Source organism: Bombina bombina, chromosome 5 (genome assembly GCF_027579735.1).
Source record: "Bombina bombina isolate aBomBom1 chromosome 5, aBomBom1.pri, whole genome shotgun sequence".
Taxonomy (NCBI): domain Eukaryota; kingdom Metazoa; phylum Chordata; class Amphibia; order Anura; family Bombinatoridae; genus Bombina; species Bombina bombina.
Window position 1 is genome coordinate 958,982,839 of NC_069503.1, and position 19,759 is coordinate 959,002,597.

Genomic DNA, 19,759 nt, shown 5'->3' on the forward strand with positions numbered 1-19,759 from the left:
CCCTTTAAATCTCGGCGGGAGATCTGAATCTGGGCCCGTTTGTTTGTTTCCCTGGATTGTGAGTACCATATCAGTTTTATTCTTCTGTGTACCGACTTCTGCCTGCCTGACCAAGCCTCTTGCCTAATCCCTACTTGCTGATATTTGGACATTGACTTCTGCCTGCCTGACCTTGCCTGTAGCTATTACCCTTTTGCTGACACTTGGATGCCGACTTCTGCTTGCCTGACCCTGTCTTTTGCCTATACCTTTTGCTGATATTTGGATGCCGACTTCTGCCTGCCTGACCTTGCTTTGGCCTTTACCTTTAAACCTATTCTTTGTTATACACCTGCTTAAAAGGGACATTTACTTTTACAAGCTGCAAAAGAGAACTTTGCCTTTCTGTTTGTTATAAACCTGCTTAAAGGGACATTATACTTTTACAAGCTGCAAAAGAGAACTTTGCCTTTCTGTTTGTTATACACCTGCTTAAAAGGGACATTTACTTTTACAAGCTGCAAAAGAGAACTTTGCCTTTCTGTTTGTTATAAACCTGCTTAAAGGGACATTATACTTTTACAAGCTGCAAAAGAGAACTTTTCCTTTGTTTTACAAGCCTGCTAAAGAGGACCTTTTTTCAGAAGCTTCAAAGTAAGAGCATTTCCTTTTTGTTCTTTGTACTACTTAAAGGGACGTTTTATCCTTTGTGGCTTTCCTGCATTCTGGAACAATATTCATTTTTGTTATCTTCTAATCTGCTTCCTGAGTGGGTCACGTCCTGGATATTTCTCAGTGTGCTAGCGTGTGCTTTCAATTCACGCTAGCAGTTGGGTTACATCCCGGATTGATTCCAGAGCGGCTGACACCAAAGACCCTGAGCTTTCAGGGATCCCCAGACCGCGCCCCAGCCCATCAGACTGGCGTCGGTCGTGACAATGACCCACTCTGGTCTGCGGAAGGTCATCCCTTGTGACAGGTTGTCCAGGGACAGCCACCAACGGAATGAGTCTCTGGTCCTCTGATTTACTTGTATCTTTGGAGACAAGTCTGAATAGTCCCCAATCCACTGACTGAGCATGAACAGTTGTAATGGTCTTAGATGAATGCGCGCAAAAGGAACTATGTCCATTGCCGCTACCATCAAACCGATCACTTCCATGCACTGCGCTATGGAAGGAAGAGGAACGGAATGAAGTATCCGACAAGAGTCTAGAAGTTTTGTTTTTCTGGCTTCTGTCAGAAAAATCCTCATTTCTAAGGAGTCTATTATAGTTCCCAAGAAGGGAACCCTCGTTGACGGAGATAGAGAACTCTTTTCCACGTTCACTTTCCATCCGTGAGATCTGAGAAAGGCCAGGACAATGTCCGTGTGAGCCTTTACTTGAGGAAGGGACGACGCTCGAATCAGAATGTCGTCCAAGTAAGGTACTACAGCAATGCCCCTTGGTCTTAGCACCGCCAGAAGGGACCCTAGTACCTATGAGAAAATCCTAGGAGCAGTGGCTAATCCGAAAGAAAACGCCACGAACTGGAAATGCTTGTCCAGGAATTCAAACCTTAGGAACCGATAATGTTCCTTGTGGATAGGAATATGTAGATACGCATCCTTGAAATCCACCTTGGTCATGAATTGACCTTCCTGGATGGAAGGAAGGAGTGTTCGAATGGTTTCCATCTTGAACGATGGAACCTTGAGAAACTTGTTCAAGATCTTGAGATCTAAGATTGGTCTGAACGTTCCCTCTTTTTTGGGAACTATGAACAGATTGGAGTAGAACCCCATCCCTTGTTCTCCTAATGGAACAGGATGAATCACTCCCATATTTAGCAGGTCTTCTACCCAATGTAAGAATGCCTGTCTTCTTATGTGATCTGAAGACAACTGAGACCTGTGGAACCTCCCCCTTGGAGGAAGCCCCTTGAACTCCAGAGAATAACCTTGGGAGACTATTTCTAGCGCCCAAGGATCCAGAACATCTCTTGCCCCAGCCTGAGCGAAGAGAGAGAGTCTGCCCCCCACCAGATCCGGTCCCGGATCGGGGGCCCGCATTTCATGCTGTCTTGGTAGCAGTGGCAGGTTTCCTGGCCTGCTTTCCTTTGTTCCAGCCTTGCATAGGTCTCCAGGCTGGATTGGCTTGAGAAGTATTACCTTCCTGCTTAGAGGACGTAGCCCTTGGGGCTGATCCGTTTCTGCGAAAGGGACGAAACTTAGGTTTATTTTTGGTCTTGAAAAGACCTATCCTGAGGAAGGGCGTGGCCCTTGCCCCCAGTGATATCAGAGATAATCTCTTTCAAGTCAGGGCCAAAGAGTGTTTTCCCCTTGAAAGGAATGTCAAGCAATTTGTTCTTGGAAGACGCATCCGCTGCCCAAGATTTTAACCAAAGCGCTCTGCGCCACAATAGCAAACCCAGAATTTTTTCGCCGCTAACCTAGCCAATTGCAAGGTGGCGTCTAGGGTGAAAGAATTAGCCAATTTAAGAGCACGAATTCTGTCCATAATCTCCTCATAAGAAGAATAATTACTAATAATCGCCTTTCCTAGCTCATCAAACTAGAAACACGCGGCTGCAGTGACAGGGACAATGCATGCAAATGGTTGTAGAAGGGAACCTTGCTGAACAAACATCTTTAGCAGACCTAATTTTTTATCCATAGGATCTTGGAAAGCACAACTATCTTCTATGGGTATAGTGGCGCGCTTGTGTAGAGTAGAAACCGCCCCCTCGACCTTGGGGACTGTCTGCCATCAGTCCTTTCTGGGGTCGACTATAGGAAAACAATTTTATAAATATGGGGGGAGGTACTAAAGGTATACCGGGCCTGTCCCATTCTTTACTAACAATGTACGCCACCCGCTTGGATATAGGAAAAGCTTCGGGGGGCCCCGGGGCCTCTAAGAACTTTTCCATTTTACATAGTGGTTCTGGAATGACCAGATAATCACAATCATCCAAATTGGATAACACCTCCTTAAGCAGAGCGCGGAGATGTTCCAACTTAAATTTAAAAGTAATCACATCAGGTTCAGCTTATTGAGAAATGTTTCCTGAATCTGAAATTTCTCCCTCAGACAAAACCTCCCTGGCCCCCTCAAACTGGTGTAGGGGCCCTTCAGAAACCATATCATCAGCGCTCTCATGCTCTACAGAATTTTCTAAAACAGAGCAGTCGCGCTTTCACTGATAAGTGGGCATATTGGCTAAAATGTTTTTGATAGAATTATCCATTACAGCCGTTAAATGTTGCATAGTAAGGAGTATTGGCGCACTAGATGTACTAGGGGCCTCCTGTATGGGCAAGACTGGTGTAGACGAAGGAGGGGATGATGCAGTACCATGCTTACTCCCCTCACTTGAGGAATCATCTTGGGCATCATTTATACTAAATTTTTTTATGACATAAAATACATATAGTTAAATGAGAAGGAACCTAGGTTTCCCCGCAGTCAGAACACAATCTATCTGGTAGTTCAGACATTGTAAACAGGCATAAACTTGATAACAAAGCACAAAAAACGTTTTAAAATAAAACCGTTACTGTCACTTTAAATTTTAAACTAAACACACTTTATTACTGCAATTGCGAAAAAGTATGAAGGAATTGTTCAAAATTCACCAAAATTTCACCACAGTGTCTTAAAGCCTTAAAAGTATTGCACACCAAATTTGGAAGCTTTAACCCTTAAAATAACGGAACCGGAGCCGTTTTTATATTTAACCCCTTTACAGTCCCTGGAATCTGCTTTGCTGAGACCCAACCAAGCCCAAAGGGGAATACGATACCAAATGATGCCTTCAGAAAGACTTTTCTATGTATCAGAGCTCCACACACATGCAGCTGCATGCCATGCTGTCCTCAAAAACAAGTGCGCCATACCGGCGCGAAAATGAGGCTCTGACTATGATTAGGGAAAGCCCCTAAAGAATAAGGTGTCAAAAACAGTGCCTGCCGATATAATCATATCAAAATACCCAGAATAAATGATTCCTCAAGGCTAAATATGTGTTAATAATGAATCGATTTAGCCCAGAAAAAGTCTACAGTCTTAATAAGCCCTTGTGAAGCCCTTATTTACTATCTTAATAAACATGGCTTACCGGATCCCATAGGGAAAATGACAGCTTCCAGCATTACATCGTCTTGTTAGAATGTGTCATACCTCAAGCAGTAAGAGACTGCACACTGTTCCCCCAACTGAAGTTAATTGCTCTCAACAGTCCTGTGTGGAACAGCCATGGATTTTAGTTACGGTGCTAAAATCATTTTCCTCATACAAACAGAAATCTTCATCTCTTTTCTGTTTCAGAGTAAATAGTACATACCAGCACTATTTTAAAATAACAAACTCTTGATTGAATAATAAAAACTACAGTTAAACACTAAAAAACTCTAAGCCATCTCCGTGGAGATGTTGCCTGTACAACGGCAAAGAGAATGACTGGGGTAGGCGGAGCCTAGGAGGGATCATGTGACCAGCTTTGCTGGGCTCTTTGCCATTTCCTGTTGGGGAGGAGAATATCCCACAAGTAAGGATGACGCCGTGGACCGGACACACCTATGTTGGAGAAATTAGGTTTATTTTTGGCCTTGAAAGACCTATCCTGAGGAAGGGCGTGGCCCTTGCCCCCAGTGATATCAGAAATAATCTCTTTCAAGTCAGGGCCAAACAGCGTTTTCCCCTTGAAAGGAATGTTAAGCAATTTGTTCTTGGAAGACGCATCCGCTGACCAAGATTTTAGCCAAAGCGCTCTGCGCGCCACAATAGCAAACCCAGAATTTTTCGCCGCTAATCTAGCCAATTGCAAAGTGGCGTCTAGGGTGAAAGAGTTAGCCAATTTGAGAGCATGAATTCTGTCCAAAATCTCCTCATAAGAAGAATCTTTATTGAGCGCCTTTTCTAGTTCATCGAACCAGAAACACGCTGCTGTAGTGACAGGAACAATGCATGAAATTGGTTGTAGAAGGTAACCTTGCTGAACAAACATCTTTTTAAGCAAACCCTCTAATTTTTTATCCATAGGATCTTTGAAAGCACAACCATCTTCTATGGGTATAGTGGTGCGTTTGTTTAGAGTAGAAACCACCCCCTCGACCTTGGGGACTGTCTGCCATAAGTCCTTTCTGGGGTCGACCATAGGAAACAATTTCTTAAATATAGGGGGAGGGACAAAAGGTATGCCGGGCCTTTCCCATTCTTTGTTTACAATGTCCGCCACCCGCTTGGGTATAGGAAAAGCTTCGGGGGGCCCCGGGACCTCTAGGAACTTGTCCATTTTACATAATTTCTCTGGAATGACCAAATTCTCACAATCATCCAGAGTAGATAACACCTCCTTAAGCAGGGCGCGGAGATGTTCCAATTTAAATTTGAATGTAATTACATCAGGTTCAGCTTGTTGAGAAATTTTCCCTGAATCTGAAATTTCTCCCTCAGACAAAACCTCCCTGGCCCCCTCAGATTGGTGTAGGGGCACTTCAGAACCAATATCATCAGCGTCCTCACGCTCTTCAGTATTTTCTAAAACAGAGCAGTCGCGCTTTCGCTGATAAGTGGGCATCTTGGCTAAAATGTTTTTGATAGAATTATCCATTACAGCCGTTAATTGTTGCATAGTAAGGAGTATTGGCGCACTAGATGTACTAGGGGCCTCCTGTGTGGGCAAGACTGGTGTAGACGAAGGAGGGGATGATGCAGTACCATGCTTACTCCCCTCACTTGAGGAATCATCTTGGGCATCATTTTCTCTAAATTTTGTGTCACATAAATCACATCTATTTAAATGAGAAGGAACCTTGGCTTCCCCACATACAGAACACAGTCTATCTGGTAGTTCAGACATGTTAAACAGGCATAAACTTGATAACAAAGAACAAAAAAAGTTTTAAAATAAAACCGTTACTGTCACTTTAAATTTTAAACTGAACACACTTTATTACTGCAATTGCGAAAAAATATGAAGGAATTGTTCAAAATTCACCAAAATTTCACCACAGTGTCTTAAAGCCTTAAAAGTATTGCACACCAAATTTGAAAGCTTTAACTCTTAAAATAACGGAACCGGAGCCGTTTTTATATTTAACCCCTTTACAGTCCCTGGTATCTGCTTTGCTGAGACCCAACCAAGCCCAAAGGGGAATACGATACCAAATGACGCCTTCAGAAAGTCTTTTCTATGTATCAGAGCTCCTCACACATGCATTTGCATGTCATGCTTCCCAAAAACAAGTGCGCAATAGAGGCGCGAAAATGAGGCTCTGCCTATGATTAGGGAAAGCCCCTAGAGAATAAGGTGTCCAATACAGTGCCTGCCGGTTATTTTACATAATTCCCAAGAATAAAATAATTCCTCAAAGCTATGAAGTATTAAAATATGCTTATATATCAATCGTTTTAGCCCAGAAAATGTCTACAGTCTTAAAAGCCCTTGTGAAGCCCTTTTTTTCTTATGTAATAAAAATGGCTTACCGGATCCCATAGGGAAAATGACAGCTTCCAGCATTACATCGTCTTGTTAGAAATGTGTCATACCTCAAGCAGCAAAAGTCTGCTCACTGTTTCCCCCAACTGAAGTTAATTCCTCTCAACAGTCCTGTGTGGAAACAGCCATCGATTTTAGTAACGGTTGCTAAAATCATTTTCCTCTTACAAACAGAAATCTTCATCACCTTTCTGTTTCAGAGTAAATAGTACATACCAGCACTATTTTAAAATAACAAACTCTTGATTGAATAATAAAAACTACAGTTAAACACCAAAAAACTCTAAGCCATCTCCGTGGAGATGTTGCCTGTACAACGGCAAAGAGAATGACTGGGGAAGGCGGAGCCTAGGAGGGATCATGTGACCAGCTTTGCTGGGCTCTTTGCCATTTCCTGTTGGGGAAGAGAATATCCCACAAGTAAGGATGACGCCGTGGACCGGACACACCTATGTTGGAGAAAACAGAATTTATGTTTACCTGATAAATTACTTTCTCCAACGGTGTGTCCGGTCCACGGCGTCATCCTTACTTGTGGGATATTCTCTTCCCCAACAGGAAATGGCAAAGAGCCCAGCAAAGCTGGTCACATGATCCCTCCTAGGCTCCGCCTACCCCAGTCATTCGACCGACGTTAAGGAGGAATATTTGCATAGGAGAAACCATATGATACCGTGGAGACTGTAGTTAAAGAAAATAAATTATCAGACCTGATTAAAAAACCAGGGCGGGCCGTGGACCGGACACACCGTTGGAGAAAGTAATTTATCAGGTAAACATAAATTCTGTTTTCTCCAACATAGGTGTGTCCGGTCCACGGCGTCATCCTTACTTGTGGGAACCAATACCAAAGCTTTAGGACACGGATGATGGGAGGGAGCAAATCAGGTCACCTAGATGGAAGGCACCACGGCTTGCAAAACCTTTCTCCCAAAAATAGCCTCAGAAGAAGCAAAAGTATCAAACTTGTAAAATTTGGTAAAAGTGTGCAGTGAAGACCAAGTCGCTGCCCTACATATATGATCAACAGAAGCCTCGTTCTTGAAGGCCCATGTGGAAGCCACAGCCCTAGTGGAATGAGCTGTGATTCTTTCGGGAGGCTGCCGTCCGGCAGTCTCGTAAGCCAATCTGATGATGCTTTTAATCCAAAAAGAGAGAGAGGTAGAAGTTGCTTTTTGACCTCTCCTTTTACCGGATTAAACAACAAACAAGGAAGATGTTTGTCTAAAATCCTTTGTAGCGTCTAAATAGAATTTTAGAGCGCGAACAACATCCAAATTGTGCAACAAACGTTCCTTCTTTGAAACTGGTTTCGGACACAGAGAAGGAACGATAATCTCCTGGTTAATGTTTTTGTTAGAAACAACTTTTGGAAGAAAACCAGGTTTAGTACGTAAAACCACCTTATCTGCATGGAACACCAGATAAGGAGGAGAACACTGCAGAGCAGATAATTCTGAAACTCTTCTAGCAGAAGAAATTGCAACCAAAAACAAAACTTTCCAAGATAATAACTTAATATCAACGGAATGTAAGGGTTCAAACGGAACCCCCTGAAGAACTGAAAGAACTAAGTTGAGACTCCAAGGAGGAGTCAAAGGTTTGTAAACAGGCTTGATTCTAACCAGAGCCTGAACAAAGGCTTGAACATCTGGCACAGCTGCCAGCTTTTTGTGAAGTAACACAGACAAGGCAGAAATCTGTCCCTTCAGGGAACTTGCAGATAATCCTTTTTCCAATCCTTCTTGAAGGAAGGATAGAATCTTAGGAATCTTAACCTTGTCCCAAGGGAATCCTTTAGATTCACACCAACAGATATATTTTTTCCAAATTTTGTGGTAAATCTTTCTAGTTACAGGCTTTCTGGCCTGAACAAGAGTATCGATAACAGAATCTGAGAACCCTCGCTTCGATAAGATCAAGCGTTCAATCTCCAAGCAGTCAGCTGGAGTGAGACCAGATTCGGATGTTCGAACGGACCTTGAACAAGAAGGTCTCGTCTCAAAGGTAGCTTCCATGGTGGAGCCGATGACATATTCACCAGATCTGCATACCAAGTCCTGCGTGGCCACGCAGGAGCTATCAAGATCACCGACGCCCTCTCCTGATTGATCCTGGCTACCAGCCTGGGGATGAGAGGAAACGGCGGGAATACATAAGCTAGTTTGAAGGTCCAAGGTGCTACTAGTGCATCCACTAGAGCCGCCTTGGGATCCCTGGATCTGGACCCGTAGCAAGGAACTTTGAAGTTCTGACGAGAGGCCATCAGATCCATGTCTGGAATGACCCATAGTTGAGTGATTTGGGCAAAGATTTACGGATGGAGTTCCCACTCCCCCGGATGCAATGTCTGACGACTCAGAAAATCCGCTTCCCAATTTTCCACTCCTGGGATGTGGATTGCAGACAGGTGGCAGGAGTGAGACTCCGCCCATTGAATGATTTTGGTCACTTCTTCCATCGCCAGGGAACTCCTTGTTCCCCCCTGATGGTTGATGTACGCAACAGTTGTCATGTTGTCTGATTGAAACCGTATGAACTTGGCCCTCGCTAGCTGAGGCCAAGCCTTGAGAGCATTGAATATCGCTCTCAGTTCCAGAATATTTATCGGTAGAAGAGATTCTTCCCGAGACCAAAGACCCTGAGCTTTCAGGGATCCCCAGACCGCGCCCCAGCCCATCAGACTGGCGTCGGTCGTGACAATGACCCACTCTGGTCTGCGGAAGGTCATCCCTTGTGACAGGTTGTCCAGGGACAGCCACCAACGGAGTGAGTCTCTGGTCCTCTGATTTACTTGTATCCTCGGAGACAAGTCTGTATAGTCCCCATTCCACTGACTGAGCATGCACAGTTGTAATGGTCTTAGATGAATGTGCGCAAAAGGAACTATGTCCATTGCCGCTACCATCAAACCTATCACTTCCATGCACTGCGCTATGGAAGGAAGAGGAACGGAATGAAGTATCCGACAAGAGTCTAGAAGTTTTGTTTTTCTGGCCTCTGTCAGAAAAATCCTCATTTCTAAGGAGTCTATTATTGTTCCCAAGAAGGGAACCCTTGTTGACGGAGATAGAGAACTCTTTTCCACGTTCACTTTCCATCCGTGAGATCTGAGAAAGGCCAGGACGATGTCCGTGTGAGCCTTTGCTTGAGGAAGGGACGACGCTTGAATCAGAATGTCGTCCAAGTAAGGTACTACTGCAATGCCCCTTGGTCTTAGTACCGCTAGAAGGGACCCTAGTACCTTTGTGAAAATCCTTGGAGCAGTGGCTAATCCGAAAGGAAGTGCCACAAACTGGTAATGCTTGTCCAGGAATGCGAACCTTAGGAACCGATGATGTTCCTTGTGGATAGGAATATGTAGATACGCATCCTTTAAATCCACCGTGGTCATGAATTGACCTTCCTGGATGGAAGGAAGAATTGTTCGAATGGTTTCCATCTTGAACGATGGAACCTTGAGAAACTTGTTTAAGATCTTGAGATCTAAGATTGGTCTGAACGTTCCCTCTTTTTTGGGAACTACGAACAGATTGGAGTAGAACCCCATCCCTTGTTCTCCTAATGGAACAGGATGAATCACTCCCATTGTTAACAGGTCTTCTACACAATGTAAGAATGCCTGTCTTTTTATGTGGTCTGAAGACAACTGAGACCTGTGGAACCTCCCCCTTGGGGGAAGCCCCTTGAATTCCAGAAGATAACCTTGGGAGACTATTTCTAGTGTCCAAGGATCCAGAACATCTCTTGCCCAAGCCTGAGCGAAGAGAGAGAGTCTGCCCCCCACCAGATCCGGTCCCGGATCGGGGGCCAACATTTCATGCTGTCTTGGTAGCAATGGCAGGTTTCTTGGCCTGCTTTCCCTTGTTCCAGCCTTGCATTGGTCTCCAAGCTTGCTTGGCTTGAGAAGTATTACCCTCTTGCTTAGAGGACGTAGTACTTTGGGCTGGTCCGTTTCTACGAAAGGGACGAAAATTAGGTTTATTTTTGGCCTTGAAAGGCCGATCCTGAGGAAGGGCATGGCCCTTACCCCCAGTGATATCAGAGATAATCTCTTTCAAGTCAGGGCCAAACAGCGTTTTCCCCTTGAAAGGAATGTTAAGTAGCTTGTTCTTGGAAGACGCATCAGCTGACCAAGATTTCAACCAAAGCGCTCTGCGCGCCACAATAGCAAACCCAGAATTCTTAGCCGCTAACCTAGCCAATTGCAAAGTGGCGTCTAGGGTGAAAGAATTAGCCAATTTGAGAGCATTGATTCTGTCCATAATCTCCTCATAAGGAGGAGAATCACTATCGACCGCCTTTACCAGCTCATCGAACCAGAAACATGCGGCTGTAGCGACAGGGACAATGCATGAAATTGGTTGTAGAAGGTAACCCTGCTGAACAAACATCTTTTTAAGTAAACCTTCTAATTTTTTATCCATAGGATCTTTGAAAGCACAACTATCTTCTATGGGTATAGTGGTGCGTTTGTTTAAAGTGGAAACCGCTCCCTCGACCTTGGGGACTGTCTGCCATAAGTCCTTTCTGGGGTCGACCATAGGAAACAATTTTTTAAATATGGGGGGAGGGACGAAAGGAATACCGGGCCTTTCCCATTCTTTATTTACAATGTCCGCCACCCGCTTGGGTATAGGAAAAGCTTCTGGGAGCCCCGGGACCTCTAGGAACTTGTCCATTTTACATAGCTTCTCTGGGATGACCAAATTGTCACAATCATCCAGAGTGGATAATACCTCCTTAAGCAGAGCGCGGAGATGTTCCAACTTAAATTTAAACGTAATCACATCAGGTTCAGCTTGTGGAGAAATGTTCCCTGAATCTGTAATTTCTCCCTCAGACAAAACCTCCCTGGCCCCATCAGACTGGTTTAGGGGCCCTTCAGAACCATTATTATCAGCGTTGTCATGCTCTTCAGTATCTAAAACAGAGCAGTCGCGCTTACGCTGATAAGTGTTCATTTTGGCTAAAATGTTTTTGACAGAATTATCCATTACAGCCGTTAATTGTTGCATAGTAAGGAGTATTGGCGCGCTAGATGTACTAGGGGCCTCCTGAGTGGGCAAGACTCGTGTAGACGAAGGAGGGAATGATGCAGTACCATGCTTACTCCCCTCACTTGAGGAATCATCTTGGGCATCATTGTCATTGTCACATAAATCACATTTATTTAAATGAGAAGGAACTCTGGCTTCCCCACATTCAGAACACAGTCTATCTGGTAGTTCAGACATGTTAAACAGGCATAAACTTGATAACAAAGTACAAAAAACGTTTTAAAATAAAACCGTTACTGTCACTTTAAATTTTAAACTGAACACACTTTATTACTGCAATTGCGAAAAAATATGAAGGAATTGTTCAAAATTCACCAAAATTTCACCACAGTGTCTTAAAGCCTTAAAAGTATTGCACACCAAATTTGGAAGCTTTAACCCTTAAAATAACGGAACCGGAGCCGTTTTTAACTTTAACCCCTTTACAGTCCCTGGTATCTGCTTTGCTGAGACCCAACCAAGCCCAAAGGGGAATACGATACCAAATGACGCCTTCAGAAAGTCTTTTCTATGTATCAGAGCTCCTCACACATGCGACTGCATGTCATGCCTCTCAAAAACAAGTGCGCAACACCGGCGCGAAAATGAGGCTCTGCCTATGATTTGGGAAAGCCCCTAAAGAATAAGGTGTCTAAAATAGTGCCTGCCGATATAATCTTATCAAAATACCCAGATTAAATGATTCCTCAAGGCTAAATATGTGTTAATAATGAATCGATTTAGCCCAGAAAAAGTCTACAGTCTTAATAAGCCCTTGTGAAGCCCTTATTTACTATCTTAATAAACATGGCTTACCGGATCCCATAGGGAAAATGACAGCTTCCAGCATTACATCGTCTTGTTAGAATGTGTCATACCTCAAGCAGCAAGAGACTGCTCACTGTTCCCCCAACTGAAGTTAATTCCTCTCAACAGTCCTGTGTGGAACAGCCATGGATTTTAGTAACGGTTGCTAAAATCATTTTCCTCATACAAACAGAAATCTTCATCTCTTTTCTGTTTCTGAGTAAATAGTACATACCAGCACTATTTTAAAATAAACTCTTGATTGAATAATAAAAACTACAGTTAAACACTAAAAAACTCTAAGCCATCTCCGTGGAGATGTTGCCTGTACAACGGCAAAGAGAATGACTGGGGTAGGCGGAGCCTAGGAGCGATCATGTGACCAGCTTTGCTGGGCTCTTTGCCATTTCCTGTTGGGGAAGAGAATATCCCACAAGTAAGGATGACGCCGTGGACCGGACACACCTATGTTGGAGAAATTTGAAGTTTAATTCACTTATTTTCTATCTCACAGTAAGCTGTACCACTTTTACTTCTATTAACTAAAACAGTGAATTAATATTAATTCCACTCTAAAACATAACATTAAAAAAAATCATCTAAAAAACAAAAACCAAACAAACTTTAAGAATTTTAAAGGTAAAGTACTATATTCTTTTAATAGAACTGGTAAGCTTTATATGAAAGTGAGAACAGTACAGGTTTAAAGGGACATTAAACTGCTGGGCACAACAGCATGGTTACTACTCACTATGCTATAGTTTTGTCTCCTTTACAAAGCCATTCTCCGATTTAAACCCCTTACTGGTGCTAGTTGGTCAAACTCCCCAACTTCATAGTGGGCGCTGCCATCATAGCGCTTCGGAATTCTTGCACTCCAAAACAGAATTTGCGTGCATTCCAACAGTGAACTTGCTAACCCAGAGTTAACAATACAGCTGTCAAAAAGCTGGCAGCATCACTAATCTGTGAATGTTCACCATTTTTGTCACAGGTTGCAAGATTATATGAGTTCCAAAATGGTGGTGCCCAGTATGAAAACACTGAGCTCCACCAACTAGCACCTGTAAAGGGTTAAAATAAGAGAAGAACTGTGAAAAAGAGAGCTGGAGGAACAGGAGTAAAATCAGCAGCATGGAGAGTAGTAATAATTGTACTAAATTTGTGCCCAACAGTTTAATATCCCTTTAAGATGAATTATTAGCATAGAATAGTATCAGATGCAACCAAATACTCACACAAAAATAACATTTCCAAAAAACGGTGCGCAGATTGATATTTAACACCATCTTACCAGTTGTCTGTAGGAGCAGCCTGATCTGCTTCTATTGCAGATGATTCTACCTCTCCACTGCACTCGCTCTCTTCACGGGAAAGCCTGCGTGCAGTTCCTTGCCCTACCGTCACTTCTCTGTAAAACAGATAGTTCTAGGATTTATTATTTATGAAATGCGTTGGTTCCAAACAAAACTGATAAAGTTAGCTGCATTCTGTACCGCCATTTAATTTATTAAAAAGAAAAATGCACAAGAGTCCCATATAAGGGCATACAGGTGGCAATCTCTTTTACAGACAGCTTTATTACCTACATATGGTAGCATTAACTTAACTTAGGTTGTTGAAAACATTGGTAAACAGATTAGAAATATATTAGACAGTATATGGTAGTTCGCTGTAATACCACTAGTAAGAAAAATTTGTGTATCTCACAATTGTGCATTTGTTTGAAAAGTATTTCACTTTTTTAAAAGGGACACTAAAGTCAAAATTAAACTTTCATTAATCAGATAGATCATGTTGTTTTAAGAAACTTTCCAATTCACTTCTATTATCAAATTTTGCACATTCCTTTTATATTCACACTTTCAGAGGAGTCAGCTACTACTGAGCATGTGCATAAGTTAAAAGGATATACGTATACTAGTCTGTGATTGGCTAATGGCTATCAGATGATACAGGGGGCCGGCAAAAAGGGGGGAAAGTCAGAAAAAAATATTTTTAAAAATCTACTGCTTTTTTGAAATTCAGAGTAAGAGCTATTGCATGCATTGTCCTTTTATTATGCACTTGCTAGTTATGCAACTCTACTGTATTTAGTGGTATATGTGCAGCCACCAATCAGCAGCTAGTTTATAGAAGTGCATTGCTGCTCCTCAGCCTACCTAGGTATAATTTAAAAAAAAATAAAAAAATACAAAGATATACTTTTGATTAATCATACCTAGGAAGGCTAAGGAGCAGCAATGCACTTCTATAAACTAGCTGCTGATTGGTGGCTGCACATATATGCCTCTTGTTACTGGCTCATCAGATGTGTTCGGCTTGCTCATAGTAGTGCATTGCTTCTCCTTCAACAAAGGATACCAAGAGAATGAAGTAAACCGCAAAGTTGTTTAAAATGACGTGCTCTATCTAAATCATGAAAGAAAAAATTGGGCTTTCATGGCCCTTTAACTGCTTAAATTCACTACTCTTATATAAAAAATACTTTATTGTGGGGGCGGAGCCAGCGCTCAATGGAGACGGCTGCACTTGTGTGAGCTCCGGTCTCCCTACAGGGCAAAATTAGCTCATTATGTGCATAGCCTGACCAATATGCCGTATAACGCTACCTAAATGTGCATAGACCTTTCCCCACAACTTGCGCTCATGCCATCTGGGCTCTAATTGGTAGCGATACTGTCTTATTGCTTGCCGGACCTGTGCTGCACCACCGGGAGGGCTATGGGGCCTGCACCTGAACAGCGGAGGTAATCGCCTCAAGGCCAGCTACATCATTGCCATCAAATGCCTTTGCAACACCAAACATCCTCATGCAGGTGAGACCCGCGCTCTTGAATCTTAGGGACTTGCGGTACAATAAGCCGTAGCAGAGTTCTGGGGCAGAAACATAAAGGGACGCAGCCGCCATCTTGGACAGCGAGACACGCTGCATAGAGCATAACAGCAAGATAACATTCAGTGATGGTATGGATAAGGGGAACAAGGCTGTTTGATAGACACCCTGCTCATCTTGACTACTATTAGCTTCAGAGACATAATAACCTCTTAAAGTGGCGCCACATTTCTTCCCGCCCTAGCACTCATATTAACACATCTCCAGGCTCACTATAGAGACTAAGTTGCTTTCCTCTGGCGCTCCAAAAGTATTTTCTGCTGCCGAGTGGGAGTCTGAACATCATATAGTAACTAACACTGCATTTCTCAGCGATTTGGGATTGGTTAATCTGTTGACATACAGGACATATTTAATTTTTATTACAGCGCTCAGCATGTCTCCAAAAAAGGGAAAAAAGGGAAATAAGCCAGAAAGATCCGCCAAAAAGCAATCATCTGCGAATCCCTCTGTCAACAATTTTTTCAAACAACTAGATTCATCTACTAAAAAAATGACAGTCACAAGTGACACCAGGACTGATGTATCTTCTGCTTCATCTGAATCGGAGGGGGAGAGTCTAGCTCCTGCCATCTCAGTCCCAAAAGCTCTCTTAGACTCACTACCCTCCAAAAAAGATTTCTCTGCCCTAATCTGTCAAGTGAAGCAGTGTATTAGAGAGGAGATTTCTGAGATCAAAAAAGATCTATCGGATATGGGCCAAAGGGTGGAGAAATTAGAGGACAACTCGGACCTCGCCAGCTCCAACATAACCTTCCTCCGCTCCAAGGCTGCATCACAAGATGATCTCATACTCCAGATGGAAAATAAAATAGACGACTTAGAAAATCGGAGTCGTCGAGGCAACATTAGAATAAGGGGAATCCCAGAGACTATACCTGCAACAGAATTGGAGGACTATTTACAAGGCCTCTTTACTTTCATCATTGGGGTTGACCCTGAAGCCACTATAGCTTTGGATCGCTTTCACAGAGCCTTGCGAGCAAAGCCCCTGGGAGACCAGCCTCCAAGGGATGTTATTGTTAAAATCACAAGCTACCAAATCAAAGAAGAGATTATGAAGAAAGCGAGGCAGAAATATCCACTCAAATACAGATCCGAACCCGTTCAGCTATATGAGGATCTGACACCCAGAACTCTACAGAAGAGAAGAGAATTTAAACACTTTACGGCCAAGCTGCGACAACGCAATATCCCATATAGATGGGGCCACCCTTTCAACCTACAAATACCTTGGAGGGGAAGACGACTGATCTGCAACTCTGTTGAAGACATTCCAAAGGTCTGTAAAGATTTAGAGATAACACCACCCTCCCCACCTACTGATTCCACTGAAACAGCGGCAAGGGAGGCTAGACCTGCTCCACCACTTCCACAGAGAACAGAATGGAAGAAAATCACAACAAAGACTGTCAATAATGAACCCCGAGTTCCTGGTCCCACGGCTACACTGGGGAAGTGACTTTCTCATACATGGGACAATTATAACTGAACTTGTATACAATGATGAACATTGTTGGTCCTAGATGCGCCCCAGTGCTGTGGAGTCTGCCCGTTCTGGCCTTCCCCGGAATTTTATGATGGGGGGGCTGGGGCGGGGTGGACTCTGCATGTAGTTCTGGGGGATGGGGTACCTGCTGGTTAGTGGAGAAGATGCCAGCGGGAGACAGAGCGGTATAAGGTAACAGCCCGACCAGCGGAGGCCTTGCCCTGCTGATTGTTCTAAGTTAGTTCTAAGTTATTATGCAATGATGTTAGCTATGTTGGAAAGTTCTAGTAGGCTATATTTAACTGCCTGGCTGCGTTTCTCTGTTTTCTGGTAAAGAATTGGTGTCTATGGTATCATCCGTCTTGCCACACAAGATGCACTATATACACTAAGTCTTAAGAAATATGATGCCCGACTGGGGTTTGTATTCCCCCTACAAGAAAAATACTGTTCTACGTTTTACATGTTTGCACCAGTTGTGCTATGTTTGTCATGTCGATATATTGTTTTATTTATCTACAGATATACTGTTATTGGATACAGCTTAATATGAAACTTACTCACTATGATCAAGACCACCCCTCACAGAGTTTTATACACCTGGCCCACCCTAAATCTCTAAAGAGAGTATCAAACAATTATGTCGTCCCAAGTTAACACGCAATCCATACAAATCCTCACTCAGAATGTGAGAGGTTTTAACAGCCCCAATAAGAGAAGTATGGCCATTAGGGATCTGTGTGGGAGAGGAGGGAAAATACTCCTGTTACAGGAGACTCACTTCAAGACAGGGGGAATCCCTAAGTTTTTCTCCACTCAGTACCCATTACACTTTCATAGTACTAACTCACATAAAAAGGTCAATGGTGTTAGCATATTGATACATAAGTCTATCCCTTTCCAACTCCAATCTATAGACAAAGACAAAGACGGCAGATACTTAGGTATAATGGGACTACTATTTGGCAAACCAATAACCATTATAAATTTATACTGCCCCAATATGGGACAAGACCTGTTTTTCTCACGTGTCACTAATAGAATAGCAGATTTAACCAAAGGCCCCCTGATAGTAGCAGGAGATCTTAATATCCCCCTGGTACCAGACATAGATAGCTCCAACCCGGCCACCCGACATAATCAAAAAGCTCTCTGCTCCATTTGGAGGGATATTAGGAAATTGACACTTCATGACGCATGGAGATATACACACCCCCACACTAGGGATTACTCCTTTTTTTCAAACCCTCAAAAGAGCTACTCGAGGCTAGACTACATCCTAGTTGATCATATGGCCCTATCTTTAATTAAAATAGTTAATATTAGGCATACGGTGTGGTAGGACCACTCCCTAGTGGAGTGCAAACTGATATGGCCATCTGCCCCTATCAAGCCCTTTTTGTGGCGACTAGATAATGCTCTCCTGACGGACAAAAAAGTAATAGAGTCATTTGCTGAACATCTAGATACTTATTTTACCCTTAATAACACTGCAGAAGTTACACCCGCTTTGGTTTGGGAGACCCATAAAGCTTACATTAGGGGTGAATTTATTAAATTTAAAGCCCTTAAGCGAAAACAATCTCTTAATGAATACACTAAATTAGCTCAAGAGGTTCTGGACGCTGATCTCGCTCTGAAGCTCCTCCCTACAGATGGAGCTTTAATTAAAATTCTTCAAGAAAAAAGAGATGAATTGAATAAACACTTACAAATTGAATCCCAGAGATATCAATTACATATAAAACAGAAATACTATGGAGAAGGAAATAGGACAGGGAAACTACTGGCGAGGGCATTAAAAGCACAACGTGCCAACTCTTATATCCATTCCCTCAAAACGCCACTGAACACCACAATAGAAGACACAAAATCCATTGGAGACTCCTTTAAAAATTTCTATCATAGACTCTACAATTTATACCCTAATAGACAACTTACTCAACACCAGCTAAAATGCGAGCAATACTTAGACAAGGTAACCCTTCCCAAACTTACTGAAAGTGAAGCGATGCTATTAGACGCCCCAATATCTGAGAGGGAAGTACTAGACGCCATAAAGGAGTTGAAGCCAGAGAAGGCCCCAGGCCCTGACGGTTTCAGTAACCGATACTATAAACTATTTAGAACCCAACTTGTACCGCATCTGCTCTCTCTGTTTAACCATATTTCGGAACTCGTAGTTTTCCCTGATTCTATGTTACAGGCCCATATTTCAGTCCTCCCTAAACCCGGAAAAAAAAACAGATACCCCAGCTAATTTCAGGCCAATTTCTCTGTTAAATGTAGATCTTAAGATATACGCCAAAATCCTTGCGAACAGAATTAACACAATATTGCCCAATCTTATTCATCATGACCAAGTTGGTTTCGTCCCACAGAGAGAGGCCAAAGATAATATATGTAAAGTACTGAATCTATTAGAATATGTTAAAAAATCAAACACTCCTGCAGTATACCTATCAACAGATGCTGAAAAGGCGTTTGATAGGCTTGACTGGACCTTTTTACAATCCACCCTCCAAAAATTTGGCTTCCCCTCAACATTTATCCAAAAAATATTTGCATTATACTCCAACCCTTCTGCTCAGATTAAGGTCAATGGGGCCCTCTCTGACCATTTTGAAATTCGGAACGGTACGAGGCAGGGATGCCCGCTTTCCCCCATTCTCTTTATCTTATCTTTAGAGCCACTAGCTGTAAAATTGCGTGAGCATTCACATATAAAAGGTATAACTATCAAGGAAGAAACATATAAATTAGCAATGTTTGCTGATGATATCTTGATGACCCTGACTGACCCAATACACTCCCTCCCATATGTACAAAACATTCTGCAGGCCTTTGGGGCTGTATCAAATTTTCTTATAAACACCAATAAATCAGAACTATATCCAATCAACCTTACAGAAAAGGAGGTAACACAGATCCAACAAACATTCCCATATAAAATTCAGACCCAAGCGTTAAAATATTTAGGAATTTTTCTCTCCCATAATACAGAAACCATTCGAAAACTGAACTATGGCCGCCTATTAGAGGAATTCCAGCAATTAACAACCTCTT

The 19,759-nt window shown here is 42.8% G+C and overlaps 1 protein-coding gene across 1 annotated transcript in view; it reads right to left on the minus strand.

The window, feature by feature from the left end:
- SNX16 (sorting nexin 16) overlaps positions 1–19,759 on the minus strand; it is a gene marked incomplete in the record, with an annotated part of 195,458 nt that overhangs the window by 26,317 nt on the left and 149,382 nt on the right. The window contains 1 exon segment of the mRNA XM_053715164.1: positions 13,603–13,719. Coding sequence (XP_053571139.1) covers positions 13,603–13,719 — 117 coding nt within the window.